The sequence below is a fragment of the Pelophylax lessonae genome (assembly GCF_965119305.1).
Source record: "Pelophylax lessonae genome assembly, chromosome: 13".
NCBI lineage: Eukaryota > Metazoa > Chordata > Amphibia > Anura > Ranidae > Pelophylax > Pelophylax lessonae.
This window is the reverse complement of record NC_138780.1, coordinates 13,288,419-13,313,803: the sequence shown is the minus strand read 5'-3', so window position 1 is coordinate 13,313,803 and position 25,385 is coordinate 13,288,419. Positions and strand designations below refer to the sequence as shown.

The following is a 25,385-nucleotide window of genomic DNA, read 5'->3' as shown; positions in this document are numbered from 1 at the left end:
AGCAATGGGAATCCTTTAAAAATTTCACCAAAACCTCCCCACAGTGCGGGTACAGGAACATGAGACGGAAGCAGTGTCAGGATACAAGCTGAAGTCGGTACACAGTCGGGCAGCGAGGTACAAAGGCATAAGACAGGAGCATGGTCAAAACACAGGCCGAGGTCACAGGTAGGCAGGCAGGAATCCAGAGAAGAGCAGAGGGCAAGCCGAGTCAAACACAGATAGGCAGGAAGCTGGTCAGGGCACGGGTGTACTGGAACAAGCTGAAAGACCACTCAGCAATGTGTTCCTGCCATTGCTCAGCTTAAAAAGGCCGTTTGGCGCCAATGCGTGTGACGTACACACGTTCGCGCATGCGCGTACACACGTTTGCGCATGCGCGCACACACCTTCTTTCTTGTGCACACGCTAATGTGCCCGCGCATGCACGCAAACGCCTGTTTGGGTCTGGCTGACCTTCTCTTACAGCTGCTATTTGGTGTTTGACATGCTAGCGTTGAACCCCAGCATTTTGCAGTGCTGATGACCCAATAATACTGAAGATGTTTTCTGTGTATTGCAGCAAAAGAACAACAAAACCAAACAGCCTAGTCCAAGCAATGGGAATCCTTCAAAAGCTCCACCAAAACCCCCCCACACAGTGTTACCCAAGGTAAGAAGCTACGTAGCAAATATGCATGGTCATGTGAGTTTTGTAAGGCCAATAGAGATATTTTAAAACCTTCAGTAGAATCCCATTATGTACAGCGGTACCTACTTACAGTAGAGATCAACACAGCCTGTTATTATATTTAGGGGTGGTACATATGGCCGACAATATTGCAAGTAAATGGCCTTCAAACTCAAATGAGGAAAATTAGGGCGCCCAGCCTGCTACCACCTGGCCAGGACGTTTGTGCTTTACCTTGGCCCCTGGTGCCCAATCTGCTGCTATTCTGTGCTTGCCATGCTGGCCTTGCAAAAGCAATGGACAGAGGGCTCACCAACCTAGCGCATTATCTATAAAACAATTTATTGTAGACATACGTACACATTATACTCACAAGGTAATAGTGAAACATGGGCAAATATAAGCAATATCCACCAGGTATCATCTGCTGCCGCAGGCCGTGGAAGGATGTGCACCATTCCTTTTGCAGAACCTGTTTGGGTTACCACGACCCGTTGAGAGTTGGAGCACAGCCGGAATAACTTCAATCGGCCCTAAATCGCATTATTTTTGGGATACTAGCCGTAAGGCCACCCCTTAAGCGCAGTCAATTGCTCTTTGTACATGCTGGCCTTGAACCCCAGCATTTCATCGTCCTAATGACCCTCTAATACCTTTGTATACCTCTGTAAATGGCCATCAAATTCAAAAAGTTTTCATGCAGAAGTAAGGGCACCAGGTTTCCTGCTTCCTGGCCAGTACATTTGTGCTCTATTTAGGCCCCTGCTGCCATTTGGTGCTTGCCATGCTGGCCTTGAACCCCGTAATTTCACAGTGGGATTCCGATGACCCTATAAAACCTCTGACATTTTCTTTGTATTGCAGCAGAAGAACCAAACGATACAACCTAGTCCAGGCAATGGAGATCCTTCAAAAGTTTCACCGAAACCCCCCCCCACAAAGTGAAAATAACTAATATGCTTATCAAATCTGAATAGATAAAAGGAATTCCAAACACTCATCATTCTTACAAAACAAATATGACTAAACAAAATTATAATTAATTATCAAATAAATCTGAAGCAAAACTATTTTTTCGGTTGTGTACATACTGCATGATATACGTAACATTTTAAGGGTAGGTGGTCATGGAACTAAAAAAAAGTAAAAATATCCACCCAGACTACCTATGGAAGAGCCCTGGGGCCATCATAAAAAAAACTTCAAATTTGAAAATATTTTTTTTTTTTACAGAATTCTGAGTTTGAAAGTCAGAATTCTGCGATTAAAAGTCAGAATTCTGACTTCGCAAGTCAGAATTCTGAGATTACAAGTTTGGACCATGCTAAAATTTATTAAACACAATTCTGGGATTAAAAATCTGAATTCTGAGTTTAAAAGTCAGAATTCTGAGATTAAAAGTCAGAAATCTGAGTTTAAAAGTCAGAAATCTGAGTTTAAAAGTCAGAATTCTGAGATTAAAAGTCAGAATTCTGAGTTTAAAAAGTCAGAATTCTGAGTTTAAAAGTCAGAATTCTGACATTTAATCTCAGAATTCTGAGTTTCAAAGTCAGAATTCTGACTTTTAATCTCAGAATTGTGTTTAATAAATTTTAGCATGGTCCAAACTTGTAATCTCAGAATTCTGACTTTTAATCTCAGAATTCTGACTTTCAAACTCAGAATTCTGTAAAAAAAAAATTATTTTCAAACTCAGAAATCTTTGAAATTTTTTTTATGATGGCCCCAGGGCTCTTCCATAGACTCCCTGCTACCTGGACAGGAAAAGAAAACCATGCAAGGCCTATAATGCTTCACAAATTACGATATAGTCACACTTTCTTTGTGTATTGCAGGATAACAGTGACCTAGTGGAATCATGTTACGCAGAGGTTCAACTGCCGAAGGTAAGAGTCGGCACGTCCCATTTACATAGTTATGAGAATAATATACGGCATATTCTAACATTTGAAGGTAGGAGGTCAATTGAACTAGAACAAAAAAAGATCAGAAGGGAAAATTAGGGTGCATGGATTCCCTAATGAATGACCATAATGTTTGTGTTTCATCCTGGCAGTGTTGGGGGTACACTGCACCCCCCTGAAACGGAAGATCTTCTTATTCCAACTACCTGATGATCAGTGAACACCTGATTGTGGTCATGTGACTATACAAGATGGAGATTCCCAACTCCACCCATAAGAGTGTTGGGGAATTGTAATTATACCCCCAGAAGTTTTTATACCAGGAAATAATATTCATATCCCCGTGTTCACAGTAGATGAAGATATGGGGGAGGTTACACCAAAAGGTGACAAGGGGTTGCAGTCCCACCTACAGGCCTTGTTAAAGTCTTTCTTGATTTGGTTGCAGTGGATTATGGGATAATTCTATCCCTAACACTAAGTGAACCTGATTGTTATACAATTGCATTACCCCGAGCTCCCTGTAACCTAAATACTAATTATTTGTTGTAACACTGACATTATTCTTAACCCTCACTGTAGTTCTAACATTAACTCTCCCTGTAACATCAACAATAACCCTCCCTGTAACATTCACACTTTCCTTCCCTGTACTGTAACCCTAACACAAACCCTCCATGTAACCCCAACACTAACCTCTTCCTGCAACCCCAACACTGACCCTCCCTGCAACCCCAACACTAACCCTCCCTATAACTCCAACATTAACCCTCCCTGTAACCCTAACACTAACCTTCCCTGTAACCTCAAGACTAACTCTCCGTGAAACCTCAACACTAACCCTCCCTGTAACCCCAACACTAACCCTCCCTGTAACCCCAACACTAACCCTCCCTGTAACCCTAACACTAACCCTCCCTGCAACCTCAACACTAACCCTCCCTGTAACCCCAACACTAACCCTCCCTGTAACCCTAACACTAACCCTCCCTGCAACCCCAACACTAACCCTCCCGGCAAACCCAACACTAACCCTGCCTGTAACCCCAACACTAACCCTCCCTGTAACCCTAACACTAACCCTCCCTGCAACCCCAACACTAACCCTCCCGGCAAACCCAACACTAACCCTGCCTGTAACCCCAACACTAACCCTCCCTGTAACCCTAACACTAACCCTCCCTGCAACCTCAACACTAACTCTCCGTGAAACCTCAACACTAACCCTCCCTGTAACCCCAACACTAACCCTGCCTGTAACCCTAACACTAACCCTCCCTTCAACCTCAACACTAACCTTCCCTGTAACCCCAACACTAACCCTCCCTGTAACCCTAACACTAACCCTCCCTTCAACCTCAACACTAACCCTCCCTGTAACCCCAACACTAACCCTCCCTGTAACCCTAACACTAACCCTCCCTGCAACCTCAACACTAACCCTCCCTGTAAATCCAACACTAACCCTCCCTGTAACCCCAACACTAACCCTCCCTGTAACCATAACACTAACCCTCCCTGTAACCCCAACACTAACCCTCCCTGTAACCCTAACACTAACCTTCCCTGTAACCTCAACACTAACTCTCCGTGAAACCTCAACACTAACCCTCCCTGTAACCCCAACACTAACCCTGCCTGTAACCCTAACACTAACCCTCCCTGTAACCCCAACACTAACCCTCCCTGTAACCCTAACACTAACCCTCCCTGCAACCCCAACACTAACCCTCCCGGCAAACCCAACACTAACCCTGCCTGTAACCCCAACACTAACCCTCCCTGTAACCCTAACACTAACCTTCCCTGTAACCTCAACACTAACTCTCCGTGAAACCTCAACACTAACCCTCCCTGTAACCCCAACACTAACCCTGCCTGTAACCCTAACACTAACCCTCCCTTCAACCTCAACACTAACCCTCCCTGTAACCCCAACACTAACCCTCCCTGTAACCCTAACACTAACCCTCCCTGCAACCTCAACACTAACCCTCCCTGTAAATCCAACACTAACCCTCCCTGTAACCCCAACACTAACCCTCCCTGTAACCATAACACTAACCCTCCCTGTAACCCCAACACTAACCCTCCCTGTAACCCTAACACTAACCTTCCCTGTAACCTCAACACTAACTCTCCGTGAAACCTCAACACTAACCCTCCCTGTAACCCCAACACTAACCCTGCCTGTAACCCTAACACTAACCCTCCCTGTAACCCCAACACTAACCCTCCCTGTAACCCTAACACTAACCCTCCCTGCAACCCCAACACTAACCCTCCCGGCAAACCCAACACTAACCCTGCCTGTAACCCCAACACTAACCCTCCCTGTAACCCTAACACTAACCCTCCCTGCAACCTCAACACTAACTCTCCGTGAAACCTCAACACTAACCCTCCCTGTAACCCCAACACTAACCCTGCCTGTAACCCTAACACTAACCCTCCCTTCAACCTCAACACTAACCCTCCCTGTAACCCCAACACTAACCCTCCCTGTAACCCTAACACTAACCCTCCCTGCAACCTCAACACTAACCCTCCCTGTAAATCCAACACTAACCCTCCCTGTAACCCCAACACTAACCCTCCCTGTAACCATAACACTAACCCTCCCTGTAACCCCAACACTAACCCTCCCTGTAACCCTAACACAAACCTTCCCTGTAACCTCAACACTAACTCTCCGTGAAACCTCAACACTAACCCTCCCTGTAACCCCAACACTAACCCTGCCTGTAACCCTAACACTAACCCTCCCTGTAACCCCAACACTAACCCTCCCTGTAACCCTAACACTAACCCTCCCTGCAACCCCAACACTAACCCTCCCGGCAAACCCAACACTAACCCTGCCTGCAAACCCAACACTAACCCTGCCTGTAACCCCAACACTAACCCTCCCTGTAACCCTAACACTAACCCTCCCTGCAACCTCAACACTAACTCTCCGTGAAACCTCAACACTAACCCTCCCTGTAACCCCAACACTAACCCTGCCTGTAACCCTAACACTAACCCTCCCTGTAACCCCAACACTAACCCTCCCTGTAACCCTAACACTAACCCTCCCTGCAACCCCAACACTAACCCTCCCGGCAAACCCAACACTAACCCTGCCTGTAACCCCAACACTAACCCTCCCTGTAACCCTAACACTAACCCTCCCTGCAACCTCAACACTAACTCTCCGTGAAACCTCAACACTAACCCTCCCTTTAACCCCAACACTAACCCTGCCTGTAACCCTAACACTAACCCTCCCTTCAACCTCAACACTAACCCTCCCTGTAACCCCAACACTAACCCTCCCTGTAACCCCAACACTAACCCTCCCTGTAACCCTAACACTAACCCTCCCTGCAACCCTAACACTAACCCTCCCGGCAAACCCAGCACTAACCCTGCCTGTAACCCCAACACTAACCCTCCCTGTAACCATAACACTAACCCTCCCTGCAACTCCAACACTAACCCTCCCTGTAACCCTAACACCAACCCTCCCTGCAACCCCCAAAGGGAACCGAAAAGGTGAGAAATCAAGCAGCCCTCAAGGGGGTAGTGCTATATATATATATATATATATATATATATATATATATATATGTAGATAGAGATGTATCAGTAAAAATAAGTATAAACATAAAGATAACCACCAAAAGTTAAGTAGAAACCAATAGGAACCTGAATCGTATCCCTCAACTTGCCCAAATATCATGAGAGTGCCACAAGGCATACTCACCAACAACCACACCAATGCCAGGGACAGCACACCAATTGGCAGTCTCCCGGGTGAGTGCGGAGCCCAGGCGGAGGTATGGAAAATGAACACTAATGAGAATAAAACATAAAATTAAGCGTCTAGTTTAACATACGGCCACCATAAATAGCGCACCCTATTAATAGCAAAAACGGTGCCGAAGGTACACACCTAGTGCAATAACATAGTAGGGGGGCGATCGGCAATAGGCGAAGATTGATAGGAGACAGATGGTAGCCTTGAATGGCAACTCAAATGTGATGGATATCAAAATATGCATTACCAAAATAAAAGCGACCATCGCCTATGTTAACCAGGTATAGAAAGAAAAAGTTGTCCAAAAAAGGGGAAGGTTCACCTTACAACAATTATTCAAAGTGCAAAAAAGGAGGCAGTAAATAAGAAGTAGAGCAGTCCACTTGGAGGCCACAATCAATAGAAGTCAGATGACAATAATTATAGTAGTGTCTCAACGAGAGATCTAAAAAGATATACAGTATCTCACAAAAGTAAGTACACCCCTCACATTTGTGTAAATATTTTATTCTATCTTTTCATGTGACAACACTGAAGAAATGACACTTTGCTACAATGTAAAGTAGTGAGTGTACAGCGTGTATAACAGTGTAAATTTGCTGTCCCCTCAAAATAACTCAACACCGACTTTCTGCTACCTGGACAGGAAAAGAAAACCAACAAAGCCCATAATGCTTCACAAATGACGATATAGTCACACTTTCTTTGTGTATTGCAGGACAAAAGTGACCAAAGGTCTGCATCAAAGGGACCCAATGAGGTTCATTCAAATGCTCCAATGGAATCATGTTATGCACAGGTGCAACTACCGAAGGTAAGAGTCGGCACATCCTATTTATATAGTTATGAGAATAATATACGCCATGATCTCACATTTAGGGGTAGGTGGTCATTGAACTGAAACAAAAACGTAAAAGATCAGAAAGGAAAATTGGGGTGCACGGATTCCCTAACGCCTGACCAGGATGTTGGGGGTTCACTGCGCCTCCTGAAATGGAAGATCTTCTTGCTGCAACTACCTGATGATCAGCGAACACCTGATTGTTGTCATGTGACTATACAAGATGGAGATTCCCAACTCCACCCATAAGAATTGTAGATATGCCCCAGAAGTTTTATACCAGGAAATAATATTCATATCCTCGTGTTCACAGTAGATGAAGATATGGGGGAGGTTACACCAAAAAGGAGACAAGGGGTTGCAGTCCCACTGACAGGCCTTGTTAAAGTCTTGCTTGATTTGGTTGCAGTGGATTATGGGATAATTCTATCCCTAACACTAAGTGAACCTGATTGTTATAGAATTGCAGTACCCCGAACTCCCTGTAACCTAAATACTAATTAATGGCTGTAACACTAGTCCTCCCAGTAACCCCAAATTACCCTCCTGTAATCCTAACATTAATGCTCCCTGTAACCCCAACCCCCCCCCCCCCCCAATCATAACACTAATCCTCCCAGTAACTCCAAATTACCTCCCTGTAACCCCAACACTAACCCTCCCTGTAACCCCAACACCAACTCTTCCTGTAACCCCAAATTACCCCCCCATAATCCTAAAATTAATCCTTCCTGTAACCCCCAACACTAACCCTCCCTGTAACCCCAATACTAACCCCCCTGTAACCCCAAATTACCCCCCTGTAATCCTAACATTAATCCTCCCTGTAGCCCCAACACTAACCCTCCCTGTAAAGCCCAATACTAAGCCTCTCTGTAACCCCAACAATAACCCTCCCTCCCTGTAACCCCAACATTACCCCCCCCCCCCGTAACCCCAACACTAACTCTCCCTGTAACCCTAACACTAATCCTCCCTGTAAAGCCCAATACTAAGCCTCTCTGTAACCCCAACAATAACCCTCCCTCCCTGTAACCCCAACATTGACCCCCCCTGTAACCCCAACACTAACCCTCCCTGTAACCACAACAGGAACCCTCCCTGTAACCCCAACACTAACCCTCCCTGTAACCCCAAAACTAACCCTCCCTGTAACCCCAACACTAACCCTCCCTGTAACCCCAAAACTTACCCTCCCTGTAACCCCAACACTAACCCTCCCTGTAACCCCCAACACTAAGCCTCCCTGTAACCCCAACACTAACCCTCCCTGTAACACCAAAACTAACCCTCCCTGTAACCCCAACACTAACCCTCCCTGTAACCCCCAACACTAACCCTCCCTGTAACCCCCAACACTAACCCTCCCTGTAACCACAACACTAACCCCCCTGTAACCCCCAACACTATGCCTCCCTGTAACCACAACACTAACCCCCCTGTAACACCAAAACTAACCCTCCCTGTAACCCCAACACTAACCCTTCCTGTAACCCCAACACTACCCCCCCTGTAACCCCAACACTAACCCTCCCTGTAACCCCAACACTAACCCTCCCTGTAACCCCAACACTAACCCTCCCTGTAACCCCAACACTAACCCTCCCTGTAACCCTAACACTAACCCTCCCTGTAACCCCCAACACTAAGCCTCCCTGTAACCACAACACTAACCCTCCCTGTAACTCCAACACTACCCCCCCCCTGTAACACCAAAACTAACCCGCCCTGTAACCCCAACACTAACCCTCCCTGTAACCCCCAACACTAACCCTCCCTGTAACCCCCAACACTAAGCCTCCCTGTAACCACAACACTAACCCCCCTGTAACACCAAAACTAACCCTCCCTGTAACACTCTCTCTATATCCGCACTGGGGGAGGATTGACTTTTCTTATTTGTCCTAGTGACCACTGTCACCTGAATGAAAATAAAATTTAAATCCAACATTGTATAGTGGTCACCAGAACAAGTAGTTAGGTAAAATCCTTCAATGGGGACACCTATTCTGGTGCTAACTGTCTAAAGCTGGCCATTGATTATACAACGTTCTTGTTCAATTTCCTTTAGAGTTACCTTCAACTATGTAGTGCAAGAGCCTGCCTGATTGCATACACATTGTTAGTGTTGTTAAGGTTTGACCTCATATTATATGGTTTTGGTAAATCTAAGGAAAATTGTAAAATGTATGGCCAGCCTTAGAAGGAAACTTTTCCTCACTTTGCAGACATTTTCTATCACTTCCTTTTGTGTCTCCTTGACAGGAAGTGAAGGCAAATCTCCCCCCAGGGGACACAGTAAAATAAATAAAATATCTAGGAAAGGATTATCCCTTGCTTGCTAAAATCAAAACTAAAAAATAACATTTTAGTAAAAAAATAAATAAAAATAAGTAGTAAAAAATAATATAGAAACAATAAATAAAAAAATAACATAAAAATGGTATTAAAATAATTTAGTAAAAATAAATAAAAAATAACATAAAAATAATAGCAAAAATAACTTAGTAACAATAAATAAAAAAATAACATAAAAATAGTAGTAAAAATAATTTAGTAACAATAAATAAAAAAATAACATAAAAATAGTAGTAAAAATAATTTATTAAAAATAAATAAAAAATAACATAAAAATGGTATTAAAAATAATTTAGTAAAAATAAATAAAAAATAACATAAAAATGATAGTAAAAATAATTTAGTAACAATAAATAAAAAATAACATAACATGACCAGTATGCATGGATTTTTAAATTTTCTGAAAATGAATTGAGCCAGAACCAATAAAACCCGTTTGATTTGAATTCTGCTTTCGATATTTTACAATGTATGTTTTTATATTGTAGCCCACGGAAATGTGAAACTCGGTACGGCCAGGTTCCAGGTACGGGGAGAAAATCGAGTAACGAATAAGCCAACGGCCCGAAGTACAGAATAGGATTTTGCTCTGAACGGAAGATTCCTAACACTTAAAACATGGAACAAATACACAAATTTTTATTTTATTTTTTTTTCACAAATACGGAAGGATAAGAAAAATTTTAAAAAAATAGAAGACGCTTTACTGAAAAAATGGTTTATTCGCATCCGAAAATGGAAGAAAATTTACTCTAACGCAGTAAGCCAACACTTTTGTTGGATGGATGGATTTTTTTCATTATATACTGTACCTTATATTAGACCCAGTGATGTCTTTACCGGGTCCTGTGCTTCTCTATGTGATGCAGGCAGATCATGGCTGCCATACTGTCATATGTATCAACATCTTCATATGACGTCCGACTTTTCTCGCCGCTCTCCCGCGCCCCCTAGGGCGCACAGCGCAGCAATCGGGGATGAGGCGTGTCTCTCAGGACACAGCCCATCCCTGATCAATGTAAAGAGGCAATAAAAATGTCTCTTTACCATGTGACCAGCTGTGTCCAATCACAGCCGGCCACATGCACTGTCCTTGTGCACGCCGCTAAAATGACATTGGCAGGAAGGCTTTGTCCCTCCGGGCGACGGTCATATGACGTCCGACTTTTCTCGCCGCTCTCCCGCGCCCCCACCCAGAGGCACACAGATCGGTGATCGGGAATGGAGAGCTTCACTCTGACACAGCCCATCCCCGAGCAGGGAAAGAGCCAAGGAAATTGGCTCTCTACCACGTGACCAGCTGTGTCCAATCACAGCCGGTCACAGAATGTAAACAAGCCGTGGTAATTAGCTGTTACTGGGCTCTCCTCCTCACACACTGATCCTGTGTGAGAAGGAGATTGCGGTAACAGCCCATCAAAGTACCCGAGTACCAGTCCCAGCCCATCAGGGTACCCGAGTACCTGTCACCAGCCCATCAGGGTACCCGAGTACCTGTCACCAGCTCATCAGGGTACCTGAGTACCTGTCACCAGCCCATCAGGGTACCCGAGTACCTGTCAACCGAGTAACCGAGTACCTGTCACCAGCCCATCAAGGTACCTGAGTACCTGTCATCAGAGAACCCGAGTACCTGTCACCAGCCCATTGGAGTACCCGAGTACCTGTCATCAGAGTACCTGAGTACCTGTCTCCAGCCCATCAGGATACCTGAGTACCTATCTGCAGTCCATCAGAGTACTCGAGTACCTGTCTCCAGCCCATCAGAGTACCCGAATACCTCCCGGCAGCCTATCATAGTACCCGAGTACCTATCTGCAGCCCAGGGTACACCGAGTACCTATATCAGAGTACCCAAGTACCTATCAGATTTACCGATTACTTGTCTCCAACCCGTCAGAGTACCCAAGTACCTCTCTGCAGCCCATCAGAGTACCCGAGTACCTTTCTGAAGTTGGTCAGTGTACCTAAGTACCTGTCTGCAGCCCATCAGAGTACCTGAGTACCTATCTGCAGCCCATGCCTCATAGATTATGTGTTGAGGTGTTTGCTTTCCAAAATGGGGTCATTTTGTGGGCGTTTCCATTGTCCTGGTGCTCCCGGGCCTTCAAAAGTGTGATAAGTTGTAATGAAATTAGATGTGTAATTTATGCTCCTAGAATGCCTGAAGGTACTACTTGGATGTTGGGTCTCTGTATGTGGCCAGGCTGTGTAAAAATCTCACACATGTGGTATCGCCATACTCGGGAGGAGTAGCAGAATGTAATTTGTGGTGTCATTTTTGCTATGTACATTCTATGTGTTAGAAATAGCCTATAAAGTGACAACTTTGTGTAAAAAAATTTACTTTTTTATTTTCATTCCACATTTTCCAAAAAAAAATGACATGTTCAAAAGACTCATTATGCCTCATAGATTATACATTGGGGTGTTTTCTTTCCAAAATTGGGTCATTTTGTAGCTAATTACATTGTCCTGGTGCTTCAGGGCCTTCAAAAGTGTGATAGGTTGTAATGAAATTAGATGTGTAATTTATGCTCCTAGAACGCCTGAAGGTGCTCCTTGGATGTTGGGCCTCTGCATGTGGCCAGACTGTAAAAGTCTCACACATGTGGTATCGCCATACTCGGGAGGAGTAGCAGAATGTAATTTGGGGTGTCATTTTTGCAATGTACATTCTATGTGTTAGAAATAGCCTATAAAGTGACAACTTTGTGTAAAATATTTTAATTTTTTATTTTCATTCCACATTTTCCAAAAACTTGTGCAAAAAAAATTACATGTAAAAAAGACTCATTATGCCTCGTAGATTATACATTGAAGTGTTTTCTTTCCAAAATGGGGTCATTTTGTGGGTAATTCCATTGTCCTGGTGCTTCAAGGCCTTCAAAAGTGTGATAGGTTGTAATGAAATTAGATGTGTAGTTTATGCTCCTAGAACGCCTGAAGGTGCTCCTTGGATGTTGGGCCTCTGCATGTGGCCAGACTGAGTAAAAGTCTCACACATGTGGTATCGCCATACTCAGGAGGAGTAGCAGAATGTATTTTGGGGTGTAATTGCAAGTATGCATATGCTGTGTGTGAGAAATAACTTGTTATTATGAAAATTTTGTGTAGAAAAAAAAATGTATTTCTTCATTCTGCAAAGAATTGTGGGAAAAAAATATAATTGAAAAAAACTCACCATGCCTCTTACTAACTACCCTGGAATGTCTACTTTCCAAAAAGGGGTAATTTTGGGGGGTATTTGTACTGTCCTGGCTTGTTAGTGTCTCAAGAAATGAGATCGGCCATCAGTGCATCAGGTGTGATCAATTTTCAATGATTGGCACCATAGCTTGTATACTCTATAACTTTCAAGCAGACCAAATAATATACCCTGATTTGGGTTATTTTTTTTATCAAAGATGTGTAGCAGTATAAATTTTGCCCTACATTTCTGAAAAAAAAATTACTTATTTGCAAAATTTTGTAATAGAAACTAAAGCAAAAACAAAAATGTTTTTTTTTTTTTCAAAATGTTCGCTCTTTTTTTAATTATATCGCAAAAAAAAAAAAAAAAACAGTGGTGATTAAATACCAACAAAAGAAATCTCTATTTGTGTAAAAAAAAGTTATAAAAAATTTGATTGGATGCAGCATTGCATAGTTACATAGTTACACATACAGTTGTACTGCTAATTTTTTATTTATTTTTTTCATAGTCAGGTTGAAAAAAGACATCAGTCCATCCAGTTCAACCCATAATGTGTGTGTATGTTTGCTGTCAATAGTACATTGTATACCCCTGTATGTTGTGTTCGTTAAGGTGCTAATAGTTTTTTTAAACTAACGATGCTCCCTGCTGATACCACTGCTTGTGGAAGAGAATTCACTTAGTTTAAGGTTAAACCGTTTTTCCTCTAGTTTTTCTCTAGTTTTTTTCATCACCTCTGCAATTTTTATTTTTTGCGCTTTAAACAAAAAAAGAGCGAAAATTCTGAAAAAAAAAAAAAAAAAAACCAATATTTTTCACTTTCTGCTATATAACATTCCCAATAAAAAAAATTAAAAAATCAAATTTTTTTTACCATTTTAAGCAAATTTGTATTCTGCTACATATTTTTGGTAAAAAAAAATTGCAATAAGCATATTTTTATTGGTTTGCGCAAAAGTTATTGTGTCTACAAACTAGTGGAAAGATTTATGTTACAGGGAGCTGTGTTCCTAAATAGGGGGATCACAGGCGCTCTATCCTGATTCTTGAGAGAACAACGGTGTGCCGTGTTACAACAGCAGACCGCTGTTTTCTCTTCACGGGGAGCGATCGTGGGTGCTGCCCGGTGGCAATCCGGGCCACCGGCCCCGTGGATCAGCTTCCCCGTTGGCAAGTGGGCGCGCGTGCCCCCAGGATCGCTCCTGCGGACCACCGTACAGGTACAGGAACCTGCCGCCGTATAACTGCGGCGGCTAGTTGAAAAGTGGTTAAAAGCAAAAGCTCGAAAAAAAAAAAACTGTCCCTTTTTCATTTTTTTTTTTTTTTTGTATCACTTTAAAAAAAAAAAAAATGATGTAATTATAATAGAAATAAGGATGACAGGTCATCTTTATTGAGAGATCTGGGATCAAAAAGACTTCAAATTTCTCCTTTATCTTTTTTTAGAAAGCAAAAGCTCAAAAAAAAAAAATGTTTCCTTTTTATTTTACTTTTTTAATAATTTTTATTCATATTACATGGCATGTAAACATCCCTTGTAATAGAAATAAGGATGAAAGGTCCTCTTTATTAAGAGATCTGGGGTTTAAAAAGACCCTTTTAAATGCAAAAGCTCGAAAAAAAGAAAAAACTGTCCCTTTTTCATTTTTTTTTTTTTTTGTATCACTTTTTTTTTGTATCACTTTAAAAAAAAAAAAAAAAAAATATATATATATATATATATATATATATATATATATATATATATATATATATATATGTGTAATTATAATAGAAATAAGGATGACAGGTCCTCCTTATTGAGAGATCTGGGGTCAAAAAGACTTCAAATTTCTCCTTTCTCTTTTTTAAAAATCAAAAGCACAAAAAAAAATAAAAAACCTGTCCTTTTTATTTTACTTTTTTAATCATTTTTATTCCTATTACATGCAATGTAAACATCCCTTGTAATAGAAATAAGGATGAAAGGTCCTCTTTATTGAGAGATCTGGGGTTTAAAAAGACCCATTTAAAAGCAAAAGCTCGGAAAAAAAAAATGTCCCTTTTTCATTTTTTTTTGTATCTCTTAAAAAAATAATAATAATAATGTCATTATAATAGAAATAAGGACGACAGGTCCTCTTTATTGAGAGATCTGGGGTCAAAAAGACTTCAAATTTCTCCTTTCTCTTTAAAAAAAAAAAAAAATGTCCTTTTTATTTTACTTTTTTAATCATTTTTATTCCTATTACATGGAATGTAAACATCCCTTGTAATAGAAATAAGGATGAAAGGTCCTCTTTATTGAGAGATCTGGGGTTTAAAAAGACCCATTTAAAAGCAAAAGCTAAAAATAAAAAAATAAAAAATAAAAAACTGTCCCTTTTTATTTTTTTAATCACTTAAAAAAAAAATAATAATAATAATAATGTAACTGTAATAGACATAAGGATGACAGGTCCTCTTTATTGAGAGATCTGGGGTCAAAAAAACTTCAAACTTCTTCTTTATCTTTTTTAAAAAGCAAAAGCTCAAAAAAAAAAAAAAGTTTTGATCTTTTGCTTAAAAAAAAAAAAATTGTTACATTCCGCCTTAGGCCGGAAGTGACGTCATGACGTCGCTCCAGTCCTCCAAAGCCATAGAGGTGATCAGAAGCAATCTGGCCTCTGTTCACCTCTCTGACCAGCCAGCGAATCGTTTCTCACCAGTACTCTGATACAGGATGTGGGAGGAGTTATGCAAATATCAAAACACCTTAATGGGTGGCTGGAGGGAGGCGGGCGTTTGAAGGCGATGCATTTGCATACATACCACCCCCCCAGGTAACGCCCACATGTGATGCTGATCCTCCCTGATTCTTGAGAGAACTGATATCCAATGAATGAAAGGGGGCGGGTCAGGGTATGATGCTGGATGTCCTCCAAAGGAGGTGGGGCTCTATCTGACTTTCTGCAGCTTTTCATGCACATTGTGTTTTTAATATTTATTTTATAATAAAGGCGCCCTTCCCCCGAACTCCCAGCAGATACAGGAAAAAAATGTTTTCAGTCTAATTATATATTCATAAATAATTGTTAATATATATTTGTATATACAGCTTGTATATATACATGAGTCTTGTTTTTATTTTAGCTTGCTCAAATCTCCTGTAACAGCAGCAGTCACATTGGGAGGGGGGGGGGGGGGCGGCACACTGAGCCTATCAGTGCATTGTTGCTTTGTAAAGTGCAGTCAGTCTAACACTGTGAACGTGCATACAGGATGATTTTGATACGTGGACTGCGGCTGATTTATTGGCCACCCAGCAGGCTGGGGGAGGGTCCAAGACCAGACCGGACTGCCTAGAGCTGAAGTTTAGGTATGGATTTTATTGTATGCAGTTTGTATGTATATCGCAAACCTTCTGGGTCCCACCCCGAGCTATTGCCCTTCTGTATAGTAACCACAAGGGGGCGCTACTACAGGGATAGTCTTCTGGGTCCCGTGCCGAGCTGTTGCCCTTCTGTATAGTAACCACAAGGGGGCGCTACTATGGAGATAGTCTTCTGGGTCCCATGCCGAGCTGTTGCCCTTCTGCATAGTAACCACAAGGGGGTGCTACTACAGTAATAGTCTTCTGGGTCCCATCCTGAGCTGTTGCCCTTCTGCATAGTAACCACAAGGGGGTGCTACTACAGTAATAGTCTTCTGGGTCCCATCCTGAGCTGTTGCCCTTCTGCATAGAAACCAGAGGGGGCGCTACTACAGTAATACTCTTCTGGGTCCCATGCCATGCTGTTGCCCTTCTGCATAGAAACCACAAGGGGGCGCTACTACAGTGATAGTCTTCTGGGTCGCATGCTGAGCTGTTGCCCTTCTGCATAGAAACCACAAGGGGGCGATACTACAGTGATAGTCTTCTGGGTCCTATGCCGTGCTGTTGCCCTTCTTCATAGAAACCAAAAGGGGGTGCTACTACAGTAATAGTCTTCTGGGTCCCATGCCGAGCTGTTACCCTTCTGCATAGATACCACAGGGGGGCACTACTACAGTGATAGTCTTCTGGGTCCCATGCCGAGCTGTTACCCTTCTGCATAGAAACCACAGGGGGGCACTACTACAGTGATAGTCTTCTGGGTCCCATCCCGAGTGGTTCCCCTTCTGCATAGAAACCACAGGGGGGCACTACTACAGTGATAGTCTTCTGGGTCCCATCCCGAGCGGTTCCCCTTCTGCATAGTAACCACAAGGGGGTGCTACTACAGTGATAGTCTTCTGAGTCCCATGCCGAGCTGTTGCCCTTCTGCATAGAAACCACAAGGGGGCGCTACTACAGTGATAGTCTTCTGGGTCCCATGCTGAGCTGTTGCCCTTCTGCATAGAAACCACAAGGGGGCGCTCACTCAGCACTGCCACCATTCACAGAACGCTGGGTATTGTTTTCAGTTAATACAAGCAGTTCTGTGATTGGATGAGGTATAGAGGAAGAAGGGCAGCCAATAGGCACAGGACCTCGAAGACTGGGGCAATGACAGTAGTAGTGCTGACTACTACAGTGATTCTCCACTCCCACAGCGGTCCCAGCGGTATGGAATTTGTGTACTTCTATTGGTCCAATGAAGATCATTCCTAAACTTCAGCTGTAATTGCACTGGGGGGGTGGGGTCGGGGGGTGGGGTCAGGGGTGGGACCTGTCTATGATGTTTGGCAGGGGACACTCGATAGGACAAACGAAGTGAATAGGACGGTTCTCACATTATATTCACGGTTTGTCAGAAGTTCAGCTTCAGCGTTATGGTCACCTCTACCTCTATATGAGGGGTCTCCAAACTACGCACCCCCCCCCCCTTCCCCGGCCCCAGGCCACATCCCCCACAAGATTTTATCTGGGCCAGAGACTGAGGATTAGGGTCAGCACAGGCTGCCTATGGTGTCCGGCTTACAGTGGTAAGGAGGATTCTGATGTATGGGTGGACTCTGATGGTGAATCTGATGTAAAGGGGGGGGGGGGCTAAGAGTGAATCTGATAGGGGACTCTGATGTATGGGGGGACTCTGATGTAAGGGGGGAGTCTGATGTAAGAGGGAGGAGGTCTGATAGGGACTCTGATGTAAGGAGGGATCCTGATGTAAAGGGGGGATCTGATAGGGACTCTGATGTAAGGGGAGGTTGTGATAGGGACTCTGATGTAAGGGGGGAGGTTTCTGATGTAGGGGGGTCTGATAGGGACTCTGACGTAAGGGGGGGTCTTCTGATGTGGGGGGGGGCCTGATAGGGACTCTGATATAAGGGGGGTCTGATAGGGACTCTGATGTAAGGGGGGTCTGATAGAGACTCTGATGTAAGGGGGGGGGTTCTGACGTGGGGGGACTGATAGGGACTCTGATATATAAGGGTGACTTTGATGTAAGTGGGGGTTTGATAGGGACTCTGATGTAAGGGGGGGGTCTGATAGGGACTCTGATATAAGGGGGGGTCCGATAGGGACTCTGATGTAAGAAGGGGTCTGATAGGGACTTCTGATGTAAGGGGGGTCTGATAGGGACTCTGATGTAAGGGGGGGTCTGATAGGGACTCTGAAGTAAGGGGGGTCTGATAGGGACTCTGATATATGGGGGGGTCTGATATGGACTCTGATGTAAGGGGGGTCTGATAGGGACTTCTGATGTAAGGGGGGGTCTGATAGGGACTTCTGATGTAAGGGGGGTCTGAAAGGGACTCTGATGTAAGGGGGGGTCTGATAGGGACTCTGAAGTAAGGGGGGTCTGATAGGGACTCTGATATATGGGGGGGTCTGATAGGGACTCTGATGTAAGGGGGGTCTGATAGGGACTTCTGATGTAAGGGGGGGGGTCTGATAGGGACTTCTGATGTAAAGGGGGGTCTGATAGGGAATCTGATGTAAAGGGGGGGTCTGATAGGGACTCTGATGTAAGGGGGGGGGTCTGACAGGGACTCTGATGTAAAGGGGGGGTCTGATAGGGACTCTGATGTAAGGGGGGGGGTCTGACAGGGACTCTGATGTAAGGGGGGGTCTGATAGGGACTCTGATGTAAGGGGGGACTCTGACAGGGACAGAGGTTGTGCAGGTCATAGAATGGTATTGTATAAACAGTTACAATTTTAATAAAAAGAAATGGAATAATATTAATAATATATTTTATTTTTTCAATTTGTTAAAGAAAACGTCTATTTTTGGAGTGATATTTGTTTACATTGTGGGGGGTGCGGGAAGTGGGGGGTGTTGGGGGGGGGGGTGAGCTTTTTTGTGTTTTCTGTTTTAATAAAAATAAAGTGACTGTGAAAGAAAACGTCTCCTCATTACAACTCTCATCTCACACAATGCCATCAGATTTACTAAGGCTGCATTCACATGTCAGCGTATGATCGCGGGCAGAACCGCCGCGGTTCCGCCCGCGATTCGGAGATTTATTGCAAATCGCGGGACGCCTAGCGTTGCCCGTTGATTTGCAATAGCCCCCCAAACGCCGAGCGATGTTGCCGCGATTTACGCCTGCCGAATCGCGGCAACATCGCGCAAACAAAATCGCGCAAAAAAGCTCTTGTACTTTTTTGGAGCGTATTGCGTCCTGCGATTTTGTTTGCGCGATGTTGCCGCGATTCGGCAGGCGTAAATCGCGGCAACATCGCTCGGCGTTTGGGGGGCTATTGCAAATCAACGGGCAACGCTAGGCGTCCCGCGATTTGCAATAAATCTCCGAATCGCGGGCGGAACCGCGGCGGTTCTGCCCGCGATCATACGCTGACATGTGAATGCAGCCTTAATGACCCTAAAAAATAAATAAATAAAAAAAAAAGGACCAACCAATGAAGGGCACTGTGACCGGCTGGTGATTTCTCAGTCCCCTAGAACTGCTCAAAAGCACATTAGCAGCCATGTGCTCCCAGTGTGGAGACACTAAATTGGGAAGTGTTAGGACTGCAGGTAAAACAGGGTGCCGTGTAGTGGCCCTGCAGCTTACATATGCGTTTGCAAATGCGTGTCAACTAAACCCCTGTTCTCTATTTATATTATGAGACAGGTCTACTTGGTTGGTGGCAGACTGGAGGGTGAGTACATCAGACTGGGGGCTGGCTGACTTCCATGCACCTCTTATAATCCTTCAACCTCATTTTTTTTCTTGTAATAACACATCAAAAGAAGCCAAGAGCTCCACCTATTGGACGTAGAAAAATGTGTTTTAAAATGTATTTATTTTTTTAAATGCATGTTTGCATTGTTTTAATAATATATTAAATAAACGGATACAAAAGCACTATAAAGAAATACAAAGTCGCTGTACATTCCCCCTAAGAAAATGTTCCCCCCGTGAGGAGTTGCTTCAATGTTCTTCTTTTTGCAGCTCATCAACACCTACATCCAAACCTTCAAAGGCTTCTCATACTTCCTGTGTGATGGCTGACACGTCTAAGAATAAATGTGGGCCTCTTGAAATCCTTCCAAGTCGATTGTGGTTTTTTGAGCTGACATAGTTTTGAAATGAGTTTGAACCCAGCACAACCACTGGTATGAACTACACCTTGTAAGTACCCCCCCCCCCCTTACTTTAGACCAGATGCTACATCCACAATCTTGAATTGGCCCACTTTGTGAGTTGACAATAAAAATGAATATTTAGGGGCCTATTTATAAAGAATATGCGAGCATTCGCATAACCCTCCCAAATAATTACCAATATGTCTACTATGTTTATTCATCTGATTGTCAGCTCCATCTAGTGGCCATAATGTGGCATTTTCCTTATTGGAGGTATTTCAGTTTGCTCCATCTAGTGGCCATAATGTGGCATTTTCCTTATTGAGGTATTTCAGTTTGCTCCATCTAGTGGCCATAATGTGGCATTTTGCTTATTGAGGTATTTTAGTTTGCTCCATCTAGTGGCCATAATGTGGCATTTTCCTTATTGAGGTATTTCAGTTTGCTCCATCTAGTGGCCATAACGTGGCATTTTCCTTATTGAGGTGTTTCAGTTTGCTCCATCTAGTGGCCACAATGTGGCATTTTCCTTATTGAGGTATTTCGGTTTGCTCCATCTAGTGGCCATAATGTGGCATTTTTCTTATTGAGGTATTTCAGTTTGCTACATCTAGTGGCCATAATGTGGCATTTACCTTATTGAGGTATTTCAGTTTGCGCCATCTAGTGGCCATAATGTGGCATTTTCCTTATAGAGGTATTTCAGTTTGCTCCATCTAGTGGCCATAATGTAGCATTTTCCTTATTGCGATGTTTCAGTTTGCTCCATCTAGTGACCATAATGTGGCATTTACCTTATTGAGGTACTTTAGTTTGCGCCATCTAGTGGCCATAATGTGGCATTTTCCTTATTGAGGTATTTCAGTTTGCTCCAGCTAGTGGCCATAATGTGGCATTTTCCTTATTGCAGTGTTTCAGTTTGCTCCATCTAGTGGCCATAATGTGGCATTTTCCTTATTGGAGGTATTTCAGTTTGCTCCATCTAGTGGCCATAATGTGGCATTTTCCTTATTGAGGTATTTCAGTTTGCTCCATCTAGTGGCCATAATGTGGCATTTTCCTTATTGAGGTGTTTCAGTTTGCTCCATCTAGTGGCCATAATGTGGTATTTACCTTATTGAGGTATTTCAGTTTGCTCCATCTAGTGGCCATAATGTGGTATTTAACTTATTGAGGTATTTCAGTTTGCTCCATCTAGTGGCCATAATGTGGCATTTTCCTTATTGAGGTATTTCAGTTTGCCCCATCTAGTAGCCATAATGTGGCATTTTCCTTATTGAGGTTTTTCAGTTTGCTCCATCTAGTGGCCATAATGTGGCATTTACCTTATTGGAGGTATTTCAGTTTGCTCCATCTAGTAGCCATAATGTGGCATTTTCCTTATTGAGGTTTTTCAGTTTGCTCCATCTAGTGGCCATAATGTGGCATTTACCTTATTGGAGGTATTTCAGTTTGCTCCATCTAGTGGCCATAATGTGGCATTTTCCTTATTGAGGTATTTCAGTTTGCTCCATCTAGTGGCCATAATGTGGCATTTTTCTTATTGAGGTGTTTCAGTTTGCGCCATCTAGTGGCCATAATGTGGCATTTTTCTTATTGAGGTATTTCAGTTTGCTACACATTGAATCAAAAAATGGGGGGAATTTGCCACCACTATTAATGACCTTATGGATGCTTATGAGGGGAAAGAGTAGGAGATGGAGTGGATTAAGGCTAAGCTGGCAGATAAGGATAGATCTACAGGGCAGCCATCCAAAATGTTGAGGCCCCTTACAATGCTTTAGGCTGGGGCCCCCCTGGGTCTTACCACCAACATCCCCCAGGGCCCACTCACTGGCTGTCATACAGAATCCATCCACTGGTCACCTCATTGAGTCCTTCAGTGCACCCGCTTTTATTTTAACACTTTTACAAAGTATTCTATGAAAATGAATCTAATCGAGCAAAGAGACATCCCCATAGATTCAGCAAAGAAATGGTCCAGTCCAGCAAAGAGACATCCCAATCGAGCAAAGAGACATCCCCATATATTCAGCAAAGAGACATCCAAATCCAGTAAAGAGACATCCCAATCCAGCAAAGCGACATCCCATAGATTCAGCAAAGAGACATCCCCATATATTCAGCAAAGAGACATCCCCATAGATTCAGCAAAGAGACAACCCAATCCAGCAGAGGCATCTGCAGAGACCCTGCTTTAGCAATTTCTATGCTAAAGTCTTATTGGTTGAGGCCCAGGCAGCTGGGCCCCTCAGGATGCCCGGGCCCCCTACATGTGTAAGGGCTGTTCCCCCCCCCGATGGCAACCCTGCAGATCTAGCAGAAACAACCTGAAAATTAGAAGTGTTCCTGAGACCTCCGATCTTATGCTACTACTCTTTTGTAAGCGATCCTGCCTGACCTCTCTGATTTGGATGTCACAATTGACAGAATACAATATTATTTTGCCCCTGCAGAAGTAGAGAAAACACGTCTGACAGAATTATCTTTCTTGTGGTATCAAGTGTTGGAAAAAAAAGAAGTGTTCTGTCAAAAGCCTTTCGTGAGAAACCTTCAGAAGCCACAACCTCACAGACGTCAAAGACGGACAGCTAAAATACCGAGATGACACATAAGAAGAGATAACCTAACCCTAACGTAGGAAGAAAGCAGGACTTCCCACTAGTTTGCATTAGCTTGAAGACAACATTTTTTGGCCTTTTCTTTACGTTATGGATAGAGTAGGCAGTGTTTTAAACCCCCAGTTAGATTTTGGTTTGTAGTGTTCCATTGGGGAGTGTAACGGAACCGCACTGTACTTGTGGTCTTCCGTCAGTATACGGCTTCTTTGCCGTCTTGAATATATATACCAGATTTTCCCAGCCGCCCCCATACAAAGCTAGCCAACAACTTAGATTGTACTGGAATCACTCTTTATTGAACAGTCACACAGAATTTATATACAGCATGGACCTCCCCCTCCTGATCAGATTACCACACACAGGTCAGGGGTTGCCTGATTACATTATCATATGCAGATGGAATTGTATACAGAAACAGAATTAACCTGAACTAATTATCTAGCCATCTGGACAGAACAATATGGACTCATTAACATTTAACAATGGGACAAGCAGACTTAACACAATCCACATTCCACCTCAATAGACAGACAATAGGAGAAAACTGCCAACGGCAGTCTGTCTGTCTCCTACATTGAAGTACATGGAATACACATCTATGTATTGCTATGATTACTTAGGAGTCAGACTTCATGGCAACAGGCTATAGGTCTCACAGTGTAAAGTGGGATTAAATCTTCACATTCCTTGAGAGATATTGCTGACAAATGTTACTGTCCCACTTGAAGCAATCCAAACCATTAAGTATCTGTCTTTCACTCCCAGTGACAAGGAGTATCGTCACAGGGAGATTCCCACGTCTTGTAGACAACAGTGAAATCTCACCAAAGTGAGGGAAACCTCCTTTTATATAGTTGTCACTGGAGCAAGTGTCCCCATTGGAAAATGTCCCCTCTATTCCTGTTCTGGCAACGACTCAGAATTTAAGGTACAACCATCCTAAAACACAGTGTAGCATCCTCCTCGGCCGGTGCTAGGAAAATGCATCTATTTGCTCCTTCTGCTTGTCAGGGGAGCCTGATCTGTTAGGTTGCCTGTTACATGTCTCTAGGTGTAATTCACTGGGTCTGAGGGAGTGTCCCCACTGTATCCAATGAGGGAGCTTGTTGGACAGTGGAGGAAACCCAGCCAGTGACACATTGGCTTTTGTTCGAGTCCCAGTGGGAGGGCATTCTTGCAATGCATCCTGGGATTGCTCATAAAAGCCGGGGGACATGTGAAAGGGTTTCTTTGGCAGGAAGCAGAGTCCCAGGAGGAGGCGGACGGCTGTCTCTCCTCCTGCAGTGTGTGAGGAAGGTGGTCTTAGGCGGCCGGCCTAGTGGACCAGGTGTGGAGCTGAGCTACAGAGGATCTGACGGTGGAGCTGCTGGAAAAGTCTTTTGGGAAAAACAGTGTCCGTGAGTCCTGAGGGACCTGCAAAAGGGTCTGGCCCAGGAAGGGGGACCACTCCGGTGAAGTCAGGGGATCAAGGAGCTAGCTCACACGGAGAGTATTACAGTAAAAGGGGTGCCGTGTAGAAAGCCCTGAAGAATAGGAACAAAGGGGGTACCAGGAAGGGCCCTGAAGAGTGTTCTGCAGTACAGTACAGCTTATCTAAAGCGGTTATTTAATTAATGAACTACTTCATCGCTAGTGACAAGGTGAAGCAGCGGCCTTGCCGCACTCAATTATATCTAACGTCCCAGCAAATTTGTGCATAGTTTATTCAAGTTGGAGTATCCCACTCATTCCCTTCTCCTATCCAAGTTCTCAATAAAACCACAAAAACCAAATTACTGCTTCATCGCTAGTGACAAGGTGAAGCAGCGGCCTTGCTGCACTCAACTATATATAACGTCCCAGCAAATTGTGCATAGTTTACTCAAATTGGAGTATCCCTCACGTTCCCTTCTCCTATCCAAGTTCTCAATAAAACCACAAAAGCCAAAACTCCTAGACTGTTACTTGACTTAGCCAGGCACTTTGAAGTCACTGAACTATTGTACTGTTGCTATGGGTAACCCAGGGGAACCCGTCACCAGAAGCTCCCGAGGGAGTAGTGCTACAACAGCTCGGTAATAATCATTATAATAAAACATTATCTTTAGTAGGAGCTACTCTTTCACATGCAGTTTTTGCCTAAACTTTTGGATGGAGTGGGGGGGGGTGCTAGAACCTCTGCTGGGTATTTACTTTGGTCTTTGTCTACAAAAAATAAAAGTAGAATGTAAGTTAGAAAGTAGCAACTTCAGCACAGAACAGCGTTCATGTGGTCACCTGGACAGAAAATTAGGAGATTATCTGGATGGGAATATAAAAAACAATGTAAAATTGAAAGAGGATCTGTCACTTCCCCCAATTTGTCCAGAAAGTTAAAAAATATATTTTTAGCTGTGGTCTTTTTTTTTAGTAAAGTCGCCATGGCGGTCACTGAAGTACATTAATTCTTCTCACAATACAGATCTATCTGTTGGCTGACTTGCTGAAAACAATGCACCCCCTGTGTGGCTGATATCTTACATCAGATGTAGGGATAAGCGAGTTCAGAAGCTTGCCAA

The 25,385-nt window shown here is 43.5% G+C and overlaps 1 protein-coding gene across 1 annotated transcript in view; it reads left to right on the top strand.

Annotated features, from left to right (window-relative positions):
• The window catches only part of LOC309569087 (NACHT, LRR and PYD domains-containing protein 6-like), a 179,654-nt gene that overhangs the window by 118,986 nt on the left and 35,283 nt on the right, over nucleotides 1–25,385 (top strand). The window contains exons 7-9 of the mRNA XM_082274851.1: nucleotides 563–652; nucleotides 2,506–2,556; nucleotides 7,095–7,190. Of these exons, the coding sequence (XP_082130977.1) occupies nucleotides 563–652; nucleotides 2,506–2,556; nucleotides 7,095–7,190 (237 nt within the window). The remainder of the gene's footprint in view (nucleotides 1–562; nucleotides 653–2,505; nucleotides 2,557–7,094; nucleotides 7,191–25,385) is intronic.